General features: G+C 42.5%; 1 protein-coding gene across 1 annotated transcript; it reads left to right on the forward strand.

The window, feature by feature from the left end:
* Positions 1 to 6,389: 6,389 nt before the first annotated feature.
* On the forward strand, positions 6,390 to 17,531 carry BNIP3 (BCL2 interacting protein 3). Its single transcript, XM_030029790.2, has 6 exons — positions 6,390 to 6,536; positions 10,080 to 10,263; positions 11,428 to 11,512; positions 14,200 to 14,306; positions 14,414 to 14,563; positions 16,281 to 17,531. The coding sequence occupies exons 1-6, from the start codon at positions 6,500 to 6,502 to the stop codon at positions 16,330 to 16,332; spliced, it is 615 nt and encodes a 204-aa protein (XP_029885650.1). The 5' UTR covers positions 6,390 to 6,499; the 3' UTR covers positions 16,333 to 17,531.
* Positions 17,532 to 18,290: the final 759 nt, after the last annotated feature.

Below are 18,290 nucleotides of genomic sequence, written 5' to 3' on the forward strand. Positions count from 1 at the left end.
TAATGTCAAACCTCATTCTATGAGCATCTTTAAGAAGTAAGAGAGTGATACTTCTCAGTCCTAACGTTAGAGTATCCATCTGAATATCTAAAATTAATTAAGTCCTACTTACAGTCAATGAGTCCTGTTTCCTGCACCTGTCCAGGCTGCAAAGCCAAGTGATGATTCTGTAAGGAATGAATGATAGTAATGATCAGATTTTTGTCACCGGGCCATCAGAAATTGCTGTAAGAAAGAAATAACACATAGAAAAGAGACAAGCATATGGAAGAAACAGTGATGCATGCTCATAAATTAAACTTGAAGAAATAAAATCTCGCAAAAAAGTAACAAGATTGGCCCCAATAAAAGACTTGGGCTCTTTTGCACCAAGTACTGGTTTTATTTCACCTGTAAGAGGATCTCATTTCCTCTGTCCTCTACCCCTGTATCATAGGACCATAGAATAGTTTGGGTTGGAAAGGACCTTAAAGGTCATCTAGTTCCAACCCCCCAGCCATGGGCAGGGACACTTTCCACTAGACCAGGTTGCTCAAAGCCCCATCCAACCTGGCCTTGAACCCTTCCAATGATGGGGCATCCACAACCTCTCTGGGCAACCTGCTCCAGTGCCTCACCACCCTGTAATGCAAATGCCTTTTAAAACCTAACATTAAAAATTATACAAAAGGAAACTTCTCTGCTCGTTTAGTTTCTCCCGAATCCTGATGGATTGAGGAGACATTATTTTACTCCTCTCTGCTTCCTTCATTACTTACAAGGTGTATGTCCCATTCACAGTCTTCCTGCCTGATTCCATGAGGTTAGCCGACACTAGGGCTGCCAGAAGAAATGCACAAAATCGGGGTCCTCACCAGCAGCTTTCAGGACTGGTGACATTTGTGGCTGCCGTTTTGTTGGGGGCTTCGGGGTGGTGGGGAGCAGAGCTCAGGTGTGGAGGCAGGCTCCGGCTCAGGTCATGCCATCCCAGAGGCAGCTCAGGGGGCTCTGAACCTGTGGTGCCAGCAGGCTTGGGCTCCCCAGCAGCGCCCAACGGCTTGCGCCCAACAGTTTGATCAATCTTACCCACTTCTAAGCTAATATAAGCCAATTTAAGGTTGTCTACATAAGACTTTCCCCATTTAAATCACTTTAGAAATACATTTGCTTAAACTGGTATGATTATTGTGTGTAGCCCTAACCCCTAATTCCTTTCCTTCTTTAGACTGTGTATTAAATCAGATCATTAAATTCACTGTGTCAAGATTGTTTTGGTTTTTAAATCTCAGATATAAAGAAGTCAAACCAGTAGACTGCGTAACTATTAGATCTCCTCATGTCAACAGTGTGGGTAAGTATGAACAGCTCAGAAATTAGTATGTCAGAATAGTTTGGTAGTTAATGATGAACGCCATTCCAAGAAATGCACAGCATAAAAATATACATACTGGTTTGATTTCCAGAGGCAGCCAGGAAGGTTAATAAGTAAGCCATTGTTGGCAGTGAAAAAAACAGAGGAAAACAGGTTGTTCTCAGATTTCAGCAGGCAAGACAGTAGTACCTTGCTGCTAGAGAGGACTAGGAGGCATGTAATGAAAGCAGTGAGCTTCATCTCGTCTTGTGCAGTGATGTCACCATCTGAAGGGATGTAGGCGCATTCTCCCAAATCAGTCCTGAGACTGCCCTCTGGTTGCACCTATCTTACACTGTATCCATTATAAAGTTGGTATAGATTACTTTGATTTAGATCAATAAGAAACCAAAGAAACTTCAATCAATATTATCCATTTTTAAACTAACTTAAGTTTATAATCAGTTTGAGATTACAAACAGTTTTTGTGTAATGCCTAAAATAACTGTTCTTCACAACTGTTGCAAGGTGCCACATCACTACAAAAACACATGCTTAAAACTAAACACAAAGTTGAAGTTGTCTGACTGGCAAGCGTGACTTCATAATGATCCAAAAAATATTGCCTTCTTTAGTCAATGGTGGAGATGGGTCACTGTCTCAGATTTAAAAGGAACTAATCAATACATGATTGTTCTGTTGACATGCAAGTAAACAAAGTTAAAGTGAGTTCTAAACTGAAAGAGAATCGCAGCTTAACAAATCGATAAGCTTTTAAAGATTTCATCCAATACAATTTACAATTTTCCGTGATCACAGCACAGTGCTTTTCTGGCAATAACCAAAAATCTTTTACCATAAAGATTTATATGAAAATAAATGCATTCACCTAATTACAAATGAAAGATCCCAGAAGTAAGCTGTCACAGCTGTGTTGTGATATCTACTAGTACAGAAGAAGATTAATCTGACCCTGTTTTATACCTGCCTTAAAGCAGAAAAGGCTTCTGGTAAATTGATTTCCTGAAGGGAAGATGTGGCAGTACATCCGTAACAGATCAGTCAGCAGAAAACAGGACAAAAAGAAAGTGAGTGTCAGAGATGTGTTGTGCGGTGGGGACATTTCAGTGCTGGGTAGCAGCAGAAGCACAAGGCTGTTTGCAGAGGCTACCTGGCAGAGTCCTGACAAGCAGCACTGGCACCTGACATCTGCACAACACACACTGCACCTTTGGCTGCCTGCCTTGGAAGGACTTTGAAATTATTCTAATCTTCCTTCTTGAGGGCTGGCACTGACGAAAGGGGCTATTGCTTCTTTTTGTCAAGGTTTGAAGCTTTTCTGAGCTTGTTCCCATCCCCCTTGGCTTGACTGGATGACCACTCTCTTGCCTCGTCTCTTCCCCCACGCCAGGCGAGCAGGGTAGGGTGGTGACAGGAAGCAACATGTCCCATTGACAGTCCAGCGATCATCAGGCAAAGGCATGTCCATAAACCAGGTCAGACGATCCAAATACTCCAGCAGCAGGGCTGGGAGCAGGCACAGCACCTGCAGCACTGCTCTCAATGGGAGCAAAGGCCCAGGCATGGGCTTCACCGGGGCTCCAGGGCCACTGGCAGAGGGTGGGTGGGAGGGGGCCCAGGGGCGGTTGCTCAGGGCTGGGGGGCCACCGGTGCACCCAAGGCTCTGGCAAGGTCTCTGGAGAGTTTATTCCAGCTCTTCAGCACAGGTATTGCATTTTAGGCACTTACATGTATTTATTATAACTATCCATGTAATTATACCTGCTACACCTGTAATTACACCTACAGCAGTAATTTTTTTCCCATTAACTTTAGATGACCAAAGTCAGAGCAGACTCTGACCCATGGTTTGCAATATTAATTATTTTTCATAGTCACAGAAGTGTTGACAGAAAAAATTCCTGAAAATTTAATTTTAACACTTCAGTCTTTACTACCCAAATGATACCTTTCCAAGCAATTTATGACATTTTTTCTCTTCGTGTAATTAAATTTTTTTAATTCAAGCCCCTTGTCTGTGATGTTTAGGATAACGAATACTGCAAAATCATAAATGCGCATTCAGAGGTTAAACATAGTGCCCTTTCCCTGGTGTTTTGTTGTTATAACTTTGCAACATTATAACAGTGCTGCTCCTTTTGTTTCAAAATAAAATCAATTTCCCCTCCAATAAGGTGGAGAAAGTGATTTTATTTTCAAACAAACTGAGTTTGACTGACACCCTCACTGGAGTGCACTCGCGAGCACCCAGCTGTGCCCCCCCAACCTGCCCAGTGTGCAGGGACCCAGGCATGCGTCTGGGGGTCTGGCCGGGACTCCTTGCAGCGACGCTGAGGATGAGGGAGTACTGTCAAGTATTGATAGAAATATTAAGCACTGTTTTATTACGAATGAACAAAGTTCCTACCTCAGAAGAGTTGGCCCACAAGCCGCACATTCTTATTGCAGAATGTTGCTGGAAATCCCTTAAGAGAATCTCTGTGCATTAATGGTAGCAGGTAGAGCATTGCTCCAAGTTCCCTCTTATACCTCTCCCTTTTGCTTCACCCAGCACACTGGGGCAGCTGAAGCATCTAATGGCCTGCAGGCAATTTCAATACACTGGACACCAGCTAGGTATTTCCACCACGCCAGAAAAACAGTGGGCTTGAAACTACAATGCCTTGTCTTACCTTCCCATACAGTTGCCCAATTATAAAGTGCATCCTGCAGAGGGGAAAGGTGGGATCAGCTCCTCTCTTCTTCCCAGGAGAACAACAGGGGAGCAACTTCATCAGGAAACCCTAACAGAGCTCTGTGTTTTCCCAAATGCCTCCTAGAGAAGAGCCTGTTGCTGCCAAAAAGCCAGTAACAGAGGAAGCCAGTTTGGAGACAATGTGATATTTGTCCTGCTGAAACAAGCAACAGCCTGTTGCAAAGACACTGCTTCACGTAGGATATGCTCAGGGTTTGCGCAGCACCACATGACAAATACTTATCAGGGTTTTCTCTGCTAGTAGAAGATACTGCCAGAGCACGTTTCCACCTGTGACGAGTACGGTGGGGTTACTGGTGGTTCCTAGAGCAGAGGAAAGCGCTCTTAAGGTCTGTTGATTGGGGGATATCCAGTGGCTGTCAATCTCCTCCACGTAGATTTTTTTTTTGGTGGGAGAAGACTGAAAAGGTGATTGTGTCAGCCAGATTGCAGTTGCTTTGGTGAACCCCTCCTTCCTCCTGAGCCAGCCAGCCCATATTCGTGTCAATAAAGCATTGAGCTTTCTGTTCCTTAAACACTGCCGCAGTCCCTGAGCATGCAAGTGTAGTGTTCACATGGAGAAGACTAGCACATTCCTGGAACGATGAACTTGCTTTTCTTTCCTGTGTTCAGGGCTGCCTGGATTTCCTTTACCGAGCGGGGTGCCAAGGGAAGATTGCTGGGCAGCAGAGAGCAGCAGAGAGCTACAAGATGAGCGCCAAACCCAAGGCAGCCTCCAGCTTTCAGAGCCGTGTCTGTGCGCATCTATCGGGCCTAGCACGTGAGGACATAATAAATAAACGCATAAACATAAGGAACTTGCTTCTTGAACAGTTGTTCAATTAAAAATTATATTTTGTTCTGCCAAGGACAATTTTTCCCTAAGTTCCTTAGTAGAACAAAATTGATTTTTAATCATGCAAATTTCTCAACAGATTTCCTGTGCTCAGGCATAACAAAGGATAATTTAGGCATTGGCGTGCTTGGAAAGGCTGATTGCTGAAGGGGCTGTATACATACCACCTCTCACTGCTGCCTGCCTGCCTGGGAGGAGCGTGGCACTACAGCAGCCCTCCAGCTGTGCCCAGGACAAGCCTCTGCACCCCTACCTGTGTGCACAGTGCATGGCTCATGGACTAGACTGGAGAGCTGCCCTGGGGTTATGCAAAGGAAGAAGTACAGATAAGGTCCTACTTAAAGTTCTCCCTTAGTCCCAGGAGGCCTAAGGCTGAGGTATGGAAAAATGTGTTAAGGATGGACTAACAGCTGGAGAACTGACCCTGAAAATGTCTTCATGGGCCAAACCTTTACTCCACTTTGTTCGATAATCCATTGGCTGTACTGAGCATAATGCACATATTAAAAATATCCTGACCTTGTCTTTCTGGGAAGGTTTTAGGTTAATACTCTTTGCTATTATAGTAACTCACTGAAAAGAGTTATCTCTATCTCACCAGAAGATATATTTTACTTGGGCTTCATCATTGTCTACTGCAGAAAGGCAGAAATGAAAACCATTCAGCCTAAATAAAATGCCTGCATGCTCTCATTAAGTAAATAACACTTTACCCATCCTCTGGCTAAATAAAATAAAATCTTATATATTTGCTTTTATAAATTCCCAGCAGTAAATCAGCATCTGCTTTCAAATGGCAACACTAGCCTTTACTAAGCGGTTTCCTATTTGGAGAGCCCCCGCTGTCTGCTCGGATGGCATTACAACCTTAGCCAACATTGGAAAAGAGAAGGAATTAATTATTATCTATTTCGAGGCCCTGTGCCGTTAGTTTGAGAGCTATCAGAGACTGGTTTAGAGGCCAGCACTTGCGCTTTGGCAACCAGATATGGTTTCCTTTGAAATCCAAGCAGAGCTTTGTGTTTGCCCTGAGTAACTTTATGTAAGAAGCACCGCATTCGGTTACCACACGCGAGCGGGAAGCACGTTGTGGGACACGGGTGGGCGTGCGGTGTACGGGTCACGTACAGCACTGCGTGGGTATGCAGTGGGAAAATGAGGAATTCTCTGAGGAATTTACCCTGTTCTTCAGCTCGGGCTCTCCGGCTGCGGTCGGAGGCCAGCACGGGACCTCTCCCGCTGCTCCTGGAGGCTTGGCGGATCCTCCGATCCGCAGAGAACCTTCCCACCGGCCCCGCCGCCATGGCGGCGGCAGCGCCTGAGGAAGCCTGCAGGAGCCTGAGGGAGCGCGCGACCCGCCTGACTCCGCCCCCCCGCCTCCCGCCCCGCGGCGGCGGCCAATGCGAACGGGGCGGCCGCTGACGTCACGGCGGCTGTGCCCACAGGAGCGGAGGCGGGGGGCGGCGGCGGTCAGTGCGCGTCCCACCGACCCCGCAGCTCCCCCGGCCCGGCGCGTCGCGTCGCTCCGCCGCGGCGGCAGAGGAGCGGAGGCCGCGCCATGTCGTGGCTCAGCCCGCAGGAGGAGAACTTGCAGGGTAAGGGCCTGCGGCCGCTGACAGGGGAGGTCGGGCCTGGGGCCGCCGCGGGCGGTGGCGGGGTCTGTGAGGCGGTCCGGCCTCCCCTCTCTTCCTCCCTCCCGCGGTGCCCGCCGGCCTGCGCGGCCGCGGGCGGCGCTGCCCTCAGGGGCGGCGCGGCGCTGAGGCGGTCGGGCGGTCGGTCCGCCGCCGCCCCGGGCCTACCTGGAGGCCGGGCGCGGAGGCGGGGGCGGGCGGTGTCTCTGCCGCCGCGGCGCGGGCGCTTTGCGGGGGGCGAAGCCGCGGGGCAGCGTCCTGCGGCCATTAAGGCGCCAGAAGCGCGCCTGCCTCCGTGGGTCCGGGCAGCCCCACCGAGGCTTGCTGCTCGGGCGGTATGTCCCTCGGCGGAGCCGGGCCTGGGGGACGCTCCGGTGCCGGTCGGTGCCTGCCCGGAGCGGGCAGGCGAGACCTGACGCGCTGCGCCCGGTCAGCCCCCGTCCGTACGGGGCGGGTTTCCCTCCCCTTCGGCTGTGCCCGTACCGCAGCCCCGCAGTCATTGCTCGTTAAACCAACCGTCCTCAGAGCTTCCTCGTCGCGCAGGGAGGTGAAGACTCGGACGGAAGAACGGGTCAGATGTAAAACGCCCTGGTGTCTCGGTTGTGTAGCTGAACTGGCAAGTAAGGCTAGGTTAGCGTAGATCCTCGTGAGATCTGTGCAGTGGGGCAAATGCGGATCCTTCCTCCTCAAAAGAAACCATCTGCGGGCAGTTTGGGATATCCCTTTGAGGAGGGATCAGGGTCAATCGCACGTGTTGTGCGTTTCGCTGAAGTCGGAAGGAAATTTACCTTGCCCGTGAAAGATCTGTGTGCAGCTGCGTACTAAATTGTGTGATTTACACGGTGACTTTTAGCAATTTAAGGAGAGATTCTCATTTTTCTGTAGAATTTTGCTTTTTTGTTTCCGGTTTTGGAAGCCATACATTAAGAAATTAAGATTTCCAGACCTGCTGCGCTCCCGCAGTATGTATCCTGGGCTGGAATATCATACAAGATCATTCTCTTCAAAATCCTTCCCCACAACTTGGTCTGTTCAGTTTGCATTGCCATGTTATGTGCGCTTTTTATCTGTTTGTATTTCCAACCTCATAAAAATACGGTTTCTTTTATCTTTAAATGATAATACAATAGGACATTCCTAGTGCACTAGCACAACCTTACTCTCAAGAGAGTCTAAAAAAACCCAACAAACGTGTGAAACACAGGTAATTCTGTTGTAATCTTAATCTTCTCTGTGTTTTATCATGCATTCACTGTGCTGTATCCAGTAAGATTTCAGTAGGTAGTGTTAGTTCGCTGTATGAAGCAGTTATGTTTGCCTGTGGTGCTGATGATTGTTGAAATGTGAGCATGCCTCAAATAGTACACATCTTTACAGGAGAAAATAGCTTATGACCATGTATACAAATCATTGTAGTGCAGTCCACACAGCATGAAGTTGTTCTGCTTTTATAAGCAGAGGAGCAGAAGCTGAGGTGGGACGTGCTGAGGAGCAAGGGCAAGTAGACTAGGAGCTAGCTGATACTCAAGGTAGCTGGAGCCAGAGCTCCAGCTGGACACTAGCTTAATTTAAGCTTCAGTGGTTGTGATCATTCTTTGGTAACAACCTGGGCTTTTATAAATTTGGGGGGAAGGAGTAGGGGAAAGTTTGTCTGGGTATAAACATGTACCCAAACACATACCACATATGGTCACATGGAGGGGGGAAAAAAACCACAAACCAACTGTCCTGGTTTCGGCCGGGATAGAATTAATTTTCTTTCTAGTAGCTGGTATAGTCTTATGTCTTGGATTCAGTATGAGAAGAATGTTGATAACACCCTGGTGTTTTCAGTTGTTGCTAAGTAGTGTTTAGTCTAAAGTCAAGGACTTCTCAGCTTCTCATGCCCAGCCAGCAAGAAGGCTGGAGGGGCACAAGAAGGTGGGAGGGGACCCAGCCAGGACAGCTGACCCAAACTGGCCAAAGGATATTCCATACCATATGTCATGGCCAGTATATAAACTGGGGTGAGTTGGCCTGGAGGGATTGCTGCTCAGGAACTAACTGAGCATTGGTCGGTGAGTGGTGAGCAATTGCATTGTGCATAACTTGTTTTGTATATTCCAATCCTTTTATTGTTACTGTCATTTTATTATTGTTGTTGTTATCATTATTAGTTTCTTGCTTTCTGTTCTATTAAACTGTTCTTATCTCAACCCGTAAGTTTTACCTTTTTCCTTCCGATTCTTTCCCCCATCCCACTGGGTGGGGGGGAAGTCAGTGAGTGGCTGCCTGGTGCTTCGTTGCTGGCTGGGGTTAAACCATGACACAACCAAAACAACAAACCAGTTGTGAAGTAAAAGAGGCTATCCAGAAAAATGCTACTTCAAAGCTTGTAACTCAGTATGTTTCCATTCGAAAGATACTGTGGTCATCTGGCTTTTTAGAAGAGAGATATTACTGTTACTAGTGCAGGTTAAGCACTTTGGCTTTTTGCTGTTTTAATTTAATTTATGAACCTTCAATCTCTTCACAACCAGTATGTCTTTCTTCATTTGATGTTTCTATGTCAGGCTAGATCTCTGCATTGGCTTCTCCCCTTCTCCATACCTCTAAAACTGCTCCTTTATTCCTTCTGCTGTTCTCTTGACCTCTGCCCCAGCCTCCCTTCCTCAGCAGGAACAGTCCAAACACCACTATCTGTCTCTCCCTTTCTGTGCTTATGCCTTGGACATCATTTCTGCTGTGCTCACCAGAATTCTGGGAGTTTCACTTGCCCTCTTTCTCCTGTATTTACTGTTACATTTCGTGTAAACTGTTCTAGAATGGGCACAATACTTCTATCTACTTCTGTTGTTGTTTACACACCTAAGCGTGTTAGGTAAATGCCACTGACATTTATACAATGCAAATACTCTCTGTCCCTTGATCTGATATTTATAAATGAGACAACAGATACAGGTCCTTTTGTGCATTGGTTACTGCTAGCCTAGAAGAGAGTTGTTACTCAGCACACTCTTAAAAAAACAAAGCAACATGTGACTGTCTGTGTTAAATATACTGCAAGTAGCAAACACATGATCTAGTTGTTGCCACATATCCTCTATTGCTTAACAGTAACACCTAAAAAACCCTTACTGAAAAAGGCTAAACAAAACACAGTTATTGGACTTTCAATAAATGAATAAATAAACTTTGGAAGAGAAAGTCCTTGAGATTGTTTTGTTTGACTACCACCTATGTTGAACAATAAAAATTAAATGTATCCTGAAATTAAAGATCTTCAGCCGCAGAAAGAGACACAATGTACTGACCAGCTTCAGTTCTGTGAGACTTCCAGCTCACTAACAAAGGCATCCCCACATTTTGGCATTTCATCATGTTTATTAGCTGAGATGTCAATGCTAGTACTTCCGCATGTCATACTATAATGTCATGCTGGGGAGGATCAACAGTCTCATATTTTACGTGCCTTTTATGCAAAATCACTTGGTTTATTCTGCTTCTATTTTCAATTATGCCAAGCAGGTTCCTGGGTGGAACTCCACTTCAGCAGTAATGGAAATGGCAGTGGAAACACTGTCACTCCAACGAGCCAAGAACAAGTACCAGCCTCTATTTCCATTCACAATGGTGACATGGAGAAAATACTCCTTGATGCTCAACACGAATCTGGAAGAAGCAGTTCAAGAGAAAGTTCACATTGCGACAGGTAAACAAGATGCTTTATTGTAAGCAAAGTAAAGGTCACTATTAGACAAAGCCATTTTTATGCACAAGTGGCAAAGACAAATCCAGAAATGCTTATGTATGTGTGTGTGTTTACATATGTTTGTGCATATACACGCATGCAGAGAGGAAGAGATAGGAAAATTTCATATTTAAAAGATTGGTATTTAAATACTAGAGTAATGCCTGTGTGGAAGCCTGTCCTGAAACCAGAAAGAAATTACAGGGGAGAGGACTCTAGGAGAGTTGTCACATCTCACGAGGATGCCATCTTAGGGTTTTGGTGTATCCTGATAAAGAAGGCCAGCAGCAGCAGCTGAACTTACCATGGGTGTGCTGCTCCTGTACAGGCAGCAGCCTTGTTCTAGTAAATAAAATACTCTGGAGCCGTGTGTGGCTGTCATTCTAAAGGTTCAGTCCTTGTGCAAGCAGTGTCAGTTCTGTTCTTAAGAGCATATAGCGCTACTAACACTGCTGTCTGCAACAGGAATGTTAGAGAAAGGTGATAATAAGCAACTTGTGTTTTGTAATGCAGTACATCAGTTAATAGTTCTTAGGTAATTGCTAAGAATTGTCCTATATCTAGTTTACAAATCATAACGGATTTCTAGGAGTATAACATAACAAAACAACTTATATCTGATGCAAATTGTCAGTCAGTGTTATTAATTAATTTATTTGATTTTGATGGGCTATGAAGTCTACAGCCTAAAGTTTATTTAAAAAAAAAAAAAAAGAGCTACAGGACTCAAAATAGACAGTAGGTTGCAGAACTTCCTAGCCTTATCTGGCTAGTCTGAATTCAAACCAAACCCCACTTTATTCATCATTTGCTGCCCGTTGTTATTTAATAAGTAACACGGGCCAAATCATACAGCCTCACAGGCATATCTCTGCACTGCTGAAAAACAGCTCTGTGCAGCAAACTTCTTGGCAGATCGTTAGACGATCAAAGATTAATTGAATATGATGGCTGGATTATGTCACCCATTGACAGATTAATCTCTTAAATTATGGTCAGGGCACTGTAGCTCTTTGGGAGAACTGTGGATGTAAGCTTCATTGACTAGCTTTTAGTGCATAACATAAACAATGTCATAAAAAATTTATTGAGTTCTTTCTTACTTGTGCTTCTCTCTTTATCAAGCCCTCCTCGTTCCCAGACACCTCAGGACAGTCACAGAGCTTTGGAAATAGAGAGTCACAGCAGTGGAGAAAAGAATAGCTTTCAGGTAAAAATCTCATCTTGCTTTGGGAGAAAGAATTTCTTACTCTCATTGTTTGAAAACCAGCATTAGGAAATAAGAGGTGAAGCTGCTAATGTAGAGACTTAAATAACTTAGAATAGTCTTTGCAGATTCAGGTTTTGTGTATTTGTATCTGACTTGCATGGATTTTTTTTTTTTTTTGTTAATCTGTAACCTGAGATATTTCAGAAGGATTTAGGCACCCTACTATCTTGTCTTTTAAAATGGTTGGGTTCTCAAATGCCTCTTTCAAGCCACAAGTTGAAAAGGCCAACCTTCAGATCCTACAAGTAGCTTTTAGGAAAAAGACAATCCAAAAAATAACCACTAGTCTAGAATTCAAGAGAGCTGGAGTCAGCACCTTCCTAAGCCTCCAACTTCTGGTGATCCTGAGATGTATCATGGTTTCTTTTGTCCTGTGAGGTGGGCATTATTCTTTACTCAGTAGGTCGATTGTGATGTAAGTCTAACAGATTGAGACAATCAGATTTTACATTAAGATATATAGGAAATGCATTGATAGGGTGGGTATATACATGGCTATTTATGTGAATATTAATGTTCTGTGGGCAATTTACCATGCAGAAGTTTCCTCTTCCCCCACTGACTGTCAATTTGGCACATTTCATGCATCCCCCACAATGAAATTTTATTTAAATGCACTACCACTGGTGCATTATGAATTTAAAAAGTGAATTTGACAGCAGCAAGAATTCCTAGAGTCACTTAAATGTGACAGCCAATAACATACATTTTCAGAGCACTGCCATGGCTTTATGATTCCGTTTTGTTTTAACAACTAGTACTTAGTATTTCTACATGCTGCTTTGAAAAACTCACTGTTAGTTCTCATTTCATTTTGTACATTTGTTTACATAATTGCAAAGAAAATTAGTAAATACATTTGAGAAAAGAGTGGGGAAAACGGATACTATACATTAACCATGTTTTATTGATATACAGCTTGTTGCATGATGACAGGCTAAAATCTTAAGTCTTCACTGTGATTAGATACTGGCTTTTAGTATGAAAAAATTTACTTATAAAATATTTTGAGGAGTAAAGTATTAAAAGTATTTAAGTAAATTTCTCTGCTCTTCCAAAGACTTGGTGTATTATCTTGAGTAAATCACTCTCCCTGCACTGTTTATATACAAAGAGATACTATTTTCTCATTAAATCGAAGTATATTCTGTGCCTGTGACTAATTCTTACAGGGTTAGCAGTTAGCAATTAGAAATCAAGATTATATTTCACTTGGGGCCTCTGCATGAAGAGATGTACTATGTACAATAAACTGGCAAAAGTTACCAGCACTAACAGTTACTCATGCTCTGATGTGCAATGTTATTTCTTTAATTCTAGTAAGAACTCAGGACCCTTGCATCTGACTTTAAAAAAACAGATTTCTTCCATCACTTCCCTCTTTCAGTTACTGTTGTTTATGATCTGTAGCTGAGTGTGCACTGGCTATTATCATCTCGGGGTCTCCTTGATTTCCTTGGCTGTCTGTGTTAGTTCATGGATTATCTTCTATCCCATGTTATGAACTTTTTAAAACAAGGTCTATGTGTTTGCTGTTTGTACAGTATTTAACCTTGTGGGGTTTCAACTTCATACAGTTTCTAAGTTATACAGATGTATTAATAATACGTAGATTTAATCAGTTCTCAAAATTACATGAAATGTGCTTGGTCCCATTGACTCTTCCTTTATCTGAAACTCTCCCCATTATCTCTATGACTCTTACAGGAATCTAGCTGAATGAATTACCACCTTCAGGTTAGCTAAATATGTTCCTGGAAATTAATTATTTTTATTTTGTATTTCCAGAAAACCCTTCCTATGTTTAAAGATCATTATTTAGACTTTGAGAACAAATAATCAAAAGTTAGAAAACCATCAGAATTAAAGTTGCGTGGACAATTTTATTTCCATTCTTAAGTGTATATGTCTGCATATATAGCTATGTTAATTCTATGATCAGATGCTATTTTCATCACAAGACCTTGGCTCCATTTAATGCACATGTATTAAGCAAGAAACTATTCTTATTCAGCATTTATGCTGTAACTCACTTGAAAACAAAGCCACTGTTTGTTTGGGGGTGTTTTTCTGCACAGATGTGTGCAGGTCGACCTGGGCTCACTTCACCCCTATTTCCAATACTGGCCCAAAAGCCAGGTAGCTTTATGAGACTAGAAGTAGTTTCACTTGGCTTGTGTTAGCTTGATCAAGGATCTTCAGATAAGTATGACATCCATCCAGTTTTGAATGCAGGCAAAAAGTTTCTTCTGCCAAATGTCAGTCAGATGTGTGAACTGGAGATATTTTTGGATCCTGTATGTAAGGATTAAATGCAGGGCTCTGGCATTTTATTTCCAGGGTAGTCTTTACTTAAGCAAATATGGGGTATGGATATGGGATATGGTCTTTTCCATTCACATCCTGCTCTGATGACAGATGTCCCTCCTCCCTCTGTCTTTATGTAGGATCTAAATACTTCAGCAGAAGGGATATGGAGAGTCCACAGTGGGAGGAGATAGGAGAAGTGAGCTTCAGAGGTAGTCTAGCATATGGTCTTTGATGCAGAACAGGAGCTTTGTTTTGCAGTACTAACTTCCTACCTGTTGTAGTTCTGAGTAGCGTTTGATAATGGCTCTTTGTTGTAGTCTGAAGAAGATTTTCTTGAAAGGAAGAAAGAAGTAGAAAGGTTCCTGAAGAAGAATGTAGATCGGATATGGGATTGGTCCAGCAGGCCCGAGAACATCCCACCAAAGTGAGTGCTGTCAATTCTTCTGGATGAACTCAGGTGCAGCCTTTACTTCCACAAGTCTAGATATGTATCTGTTAATGCTGTGACTATGTTTTCTTCCTCAAAACTAGGGAATTCCTTTTTAAACATCCCAGGCGCACAGCTACTCTCAGCATGAGGAATACCAGTGTAATGAAGAAAGGGGGGATATTCTCAGCAGAATTTTTGAAGGTTTTTCTTCCATCTCTGCTGCTTTCTCATTTGCTTGCCATTGGACTAGGGTAAGTGTAAATTAAAAAAAAAAAAAGATAGATTTTTTTTTTAACCTCTGTTCTCTGAGGTGTAATTCTGACTCCCAGTTGCCTCTTTGTCTAAAAGATGGGTAATACTTTTTCCATAGAAGGGGGACATATAGTTATTCAGGAAGTGCTTTCTATTTGTCTGCTTGTGGTATTGCCGAATGTATGAAGTTTTCCTTTTCTGCTTTTCTCACTAGTTGAGAATTTTTCAAAATAATTAAGGGGCAGTGAAATTAGGAGTTATATGTATGAACCATAGTTACACTTAAACAATACTTGGTTCCATTGGAGATACGACTGTTGATCTCACAACTAATCGCAAAGGAAAAAGATACTATTTAATATATTTTAAAATTCCACTTGCACCTGGGAGGGATGGGGGACATGAAACAAAGTGGGAATTGGTTTTCTTTAGATGATTTAGGGGTTAGATGATCCTTCTTTAAAAACAGCTGCAGAACACAGACTAAAGGGAAAAGATTAAATGCCTTTTAGTTACGATCAGAGTTTGCCTGTGCCTAAGCATGGCAGATTCCCCGATACCAGCAAGGAACGCTGCGAATCTGGGCATGTCTGGCCGCTCTCCCAGCAGAGTATGCTGTCCCACACTGGAGGGCTCAGGGAGAAGTCAGATGAGTTCTGGGGTGACACCTGTCTTTAGCTCTGGTCCTGCTCTTTGTCTGCTCACTCCCTTGCATAAATCCTGAACCTGATCAAGGCTGTGAAAGTTGAGAGTGAGGGGATGCAAGAGATTGAGGGGAAGAGGAGGGCTCTGTGCAGCTGCAGTAACTGGAAGGAGGGACAGCCCAAACCTTCTGTGGTCCCTGTGATATGCATCATTTTGGATGGATGAAGGCACAGGTTATCTTCCTGTACAAACCCAAGATCTCAGCCACATAATACTGTAAAAGTAACATGAGACTAATTTAACTCCTTCCAAAAATAAAATGAGTAATTGGAGAAGATAGAATAAAAGCATAATGGAATTTTCCTTTCAAAATAAACAAGTTTGGTGATGTAAGTAAGTACTTATTTTCTTCCTGGTCACCTCTACCACTGCTGCAAATTAACATCATTCCAGTTCCATAATGATTGAGTAACAAAGTCACATCTTCAGGAAGTGCTTAATGTAGCATCAGTAAAATAGTTACCCTTCAAAATAATAATTTTTTTAAGCTACAAGAAGTAAATGAATAGAAGATGCAATGTAGGGCAGCTGTGAAAGCATACCAAGCTGGGAAATAATGACTAGAGAAATAGTAAGAAGTACATGAAGATGACAGTAAAATGAGAGCTTTACAAATTTCAGAGGTATTCAGCAAATGGAAAAACTTAAGATAACAAAAGGAAAAACATAATAAAACATCTGTCTTTGAGACCTGAACCAGTGTGTCCTTGCTAACCACATACTTATCTCTGACTCCTGCATTCCTGAAACTGAACAGCTTACACAGAATTGTTCAGTCTTAGAGCTCAGGGAGCATTACTAGAAAAGGGTGTGCACAAAGTCACTAGCAACTGAAAACCAAGTTTCATACTAGTCAATTGATTTGCCCGCTTAATTATAGCTGGCACTGCTGCTCCTGCTGGAAATTACGTAACTAGTAACCTGATGAGGAAAAAAAGTGTTCCTTGGATGCTGTATGTTCTTTTTAAAATGAAATGCAGCACTCACTGACTATGTGTTCTTGGTCCTCAGGATTTACATTGGAAGACGCCTTACGACTACAGCTTCAAGTAGTACGTTTTAAAGGCACTTGACATCTAGTTTCAGAGCAAAGAAAATACTCATCTGGGAATACAGGAGGTGAACAGCAGAAACATCTGAGCTAGCGATGACTACCTGATCAGTGTGTACTTGTTCTGTAAATGTGTTCTTGTTTAGTGAGAATGGGAAAAGAGATACTAAAGCTAATGTATCGTATATAGTCTTCTGGATCAATTCATAGAGCTTTTTTCAGATGCATTAACATCTGTTATTGCTTTGTAGTGAAGTATCTTTGAAAATTAAAAGAACTTGATGTTTAAAAACAATCCTAGCTTTAATATAGCAATCTGATTCAGCTAGGTATTCATCTAAACTGCTGTTTTGTTGTACTTCATGGATGTGAATATTTGTCACTGCTGCTGTAATCATGACAATAAGGGATTAGCCCAAAACAATGTGTGGCCTTATGTACTATATATGGGAATTCAGAGAAGCTTTTACCTTGCTCGAGGCAGTTTCTTCCTTATGTAGATTTTACTTAGTGTGCTCTCACATTTGTGTGAGATGTGAAGTGTTGAGAGACACAGTCAGCTGGAAGGAATTAGCACGAGTGAAACTTCCATCAGTTTTTACTAGTTCGGAGTGCGATGCAGAACAGCCTGGATTAAAATTTGGACTTTAGTGCCTAATACATAGCTTCTTTTGCAAAGATGTTTATTTAACTCCCCAATTAATAGAAGTTCCTTCTGTTGTATCTACTTGCAGGCTACTGCTTCTCAGTCTTTTTATCTGTAAAATAATAAATTTGCATCTTATATTTGCCTCATCCTTGTATAGATTTTAAAAAAGGGTTGCTTGCTTATTTGTTTTTACTAATGGAATGCCTTTTCATTCAGTGATTGTACCTTATTTAATGAGAAAATGAATGTTTGCCAAAATATCATGTTTTATATATTTAAATAAAAAGGTTCCTTGTGGAGTCAGAGTTTTCTTGTTCCTTTTTCTCTTAATAACTGTTGAAAGTGGCTGATAAGGCTCTGTCTTTAAACATGAGTTTCATATTGTGTAACTGACAAGAAAGATGTTTTCATAGAAAGCAACTTCAGTGCTTGTTCTTAAACTGGAATATGGCTGAGCTGTCAGTAGAAGTTGCTCAGTAAACAGAAACTCACTGAACTTGCAATACATATTCTACTTTGTACTGTTGTCATAATTTAAAAATAAATTTGCTTTCTACTTTTATTTTTGTCCTTATTTAGCAGTACTGACTTCTGTGCTTGAAATGGAACCTGTAAAAATGTGGTTAGTGGGCACCTGGTAATATGGTATGGAGGGCAGGGCCTGCCATCATGCAACATCCTGTGGCTGCAGGACTGGATGCTGCTGTGCAGGCCAGCACATGTGTTTTGTTTTCCCTGGGAGTAAATCTTGTATGAATTTAATTAATCAATCACACACCTTTTACAGGTGGACCAGTATCTGTTTGGGTTTTTTACTGTATGTCTGCATGTGCAATAAAAAAAATGAATTTATAGGATTGTATTAATTTCTGAATAATACTTCCACTATGTGATGTTGGATGCATTTTTTTTTTTTATCTGACTACAGGCAGAGTTGAACCTCAGTGTTGCACCAAAATAGTATTAAAAACATTGGTATCAGAATGACTGTTAGATCAACTGCTTCCTCCTCCTTTGAAAAAACAAGATTTATTTTTTTTTTTAATACCATTATATCAAATCTAAATAAGAGATTCCTTATAAGTACTGCTAAAACCCCAACAACTCGCCCAACTCCTCACACCCACCTTTCCTTGAATTACAGCAGGTAGAGCAGGGTGTTTGGTGAGCGCCAGCCTGTGTGCAGGTTCACGTTTTAGTTAACCAGGGTTCTTGCTGTGTTCCTTGGTGTTAGATATTTCTTGTTTTCAGTGAAAGTGAAGATACACCAACTGTGGTGGAAGTTCCCTGGGTTCATATTCTATTACAACGGTATTTTAAA

This window comes from Aquila chrysaetos, chromosome 11 (assembly GCF_900496995.4).
Source record: "Aquila chrysaetos chrysaetos chromosome 11, bAquChr1.4, whole genome shotgun sequence".
In the NCBI taxonomy this organism is placed as follows: domain Eukaryota; kingdom Metazoa; phylum Chordata; class Aves; order Accipitriformes; family Accipitridae; genus Aquila; species Aquila chrysaetos.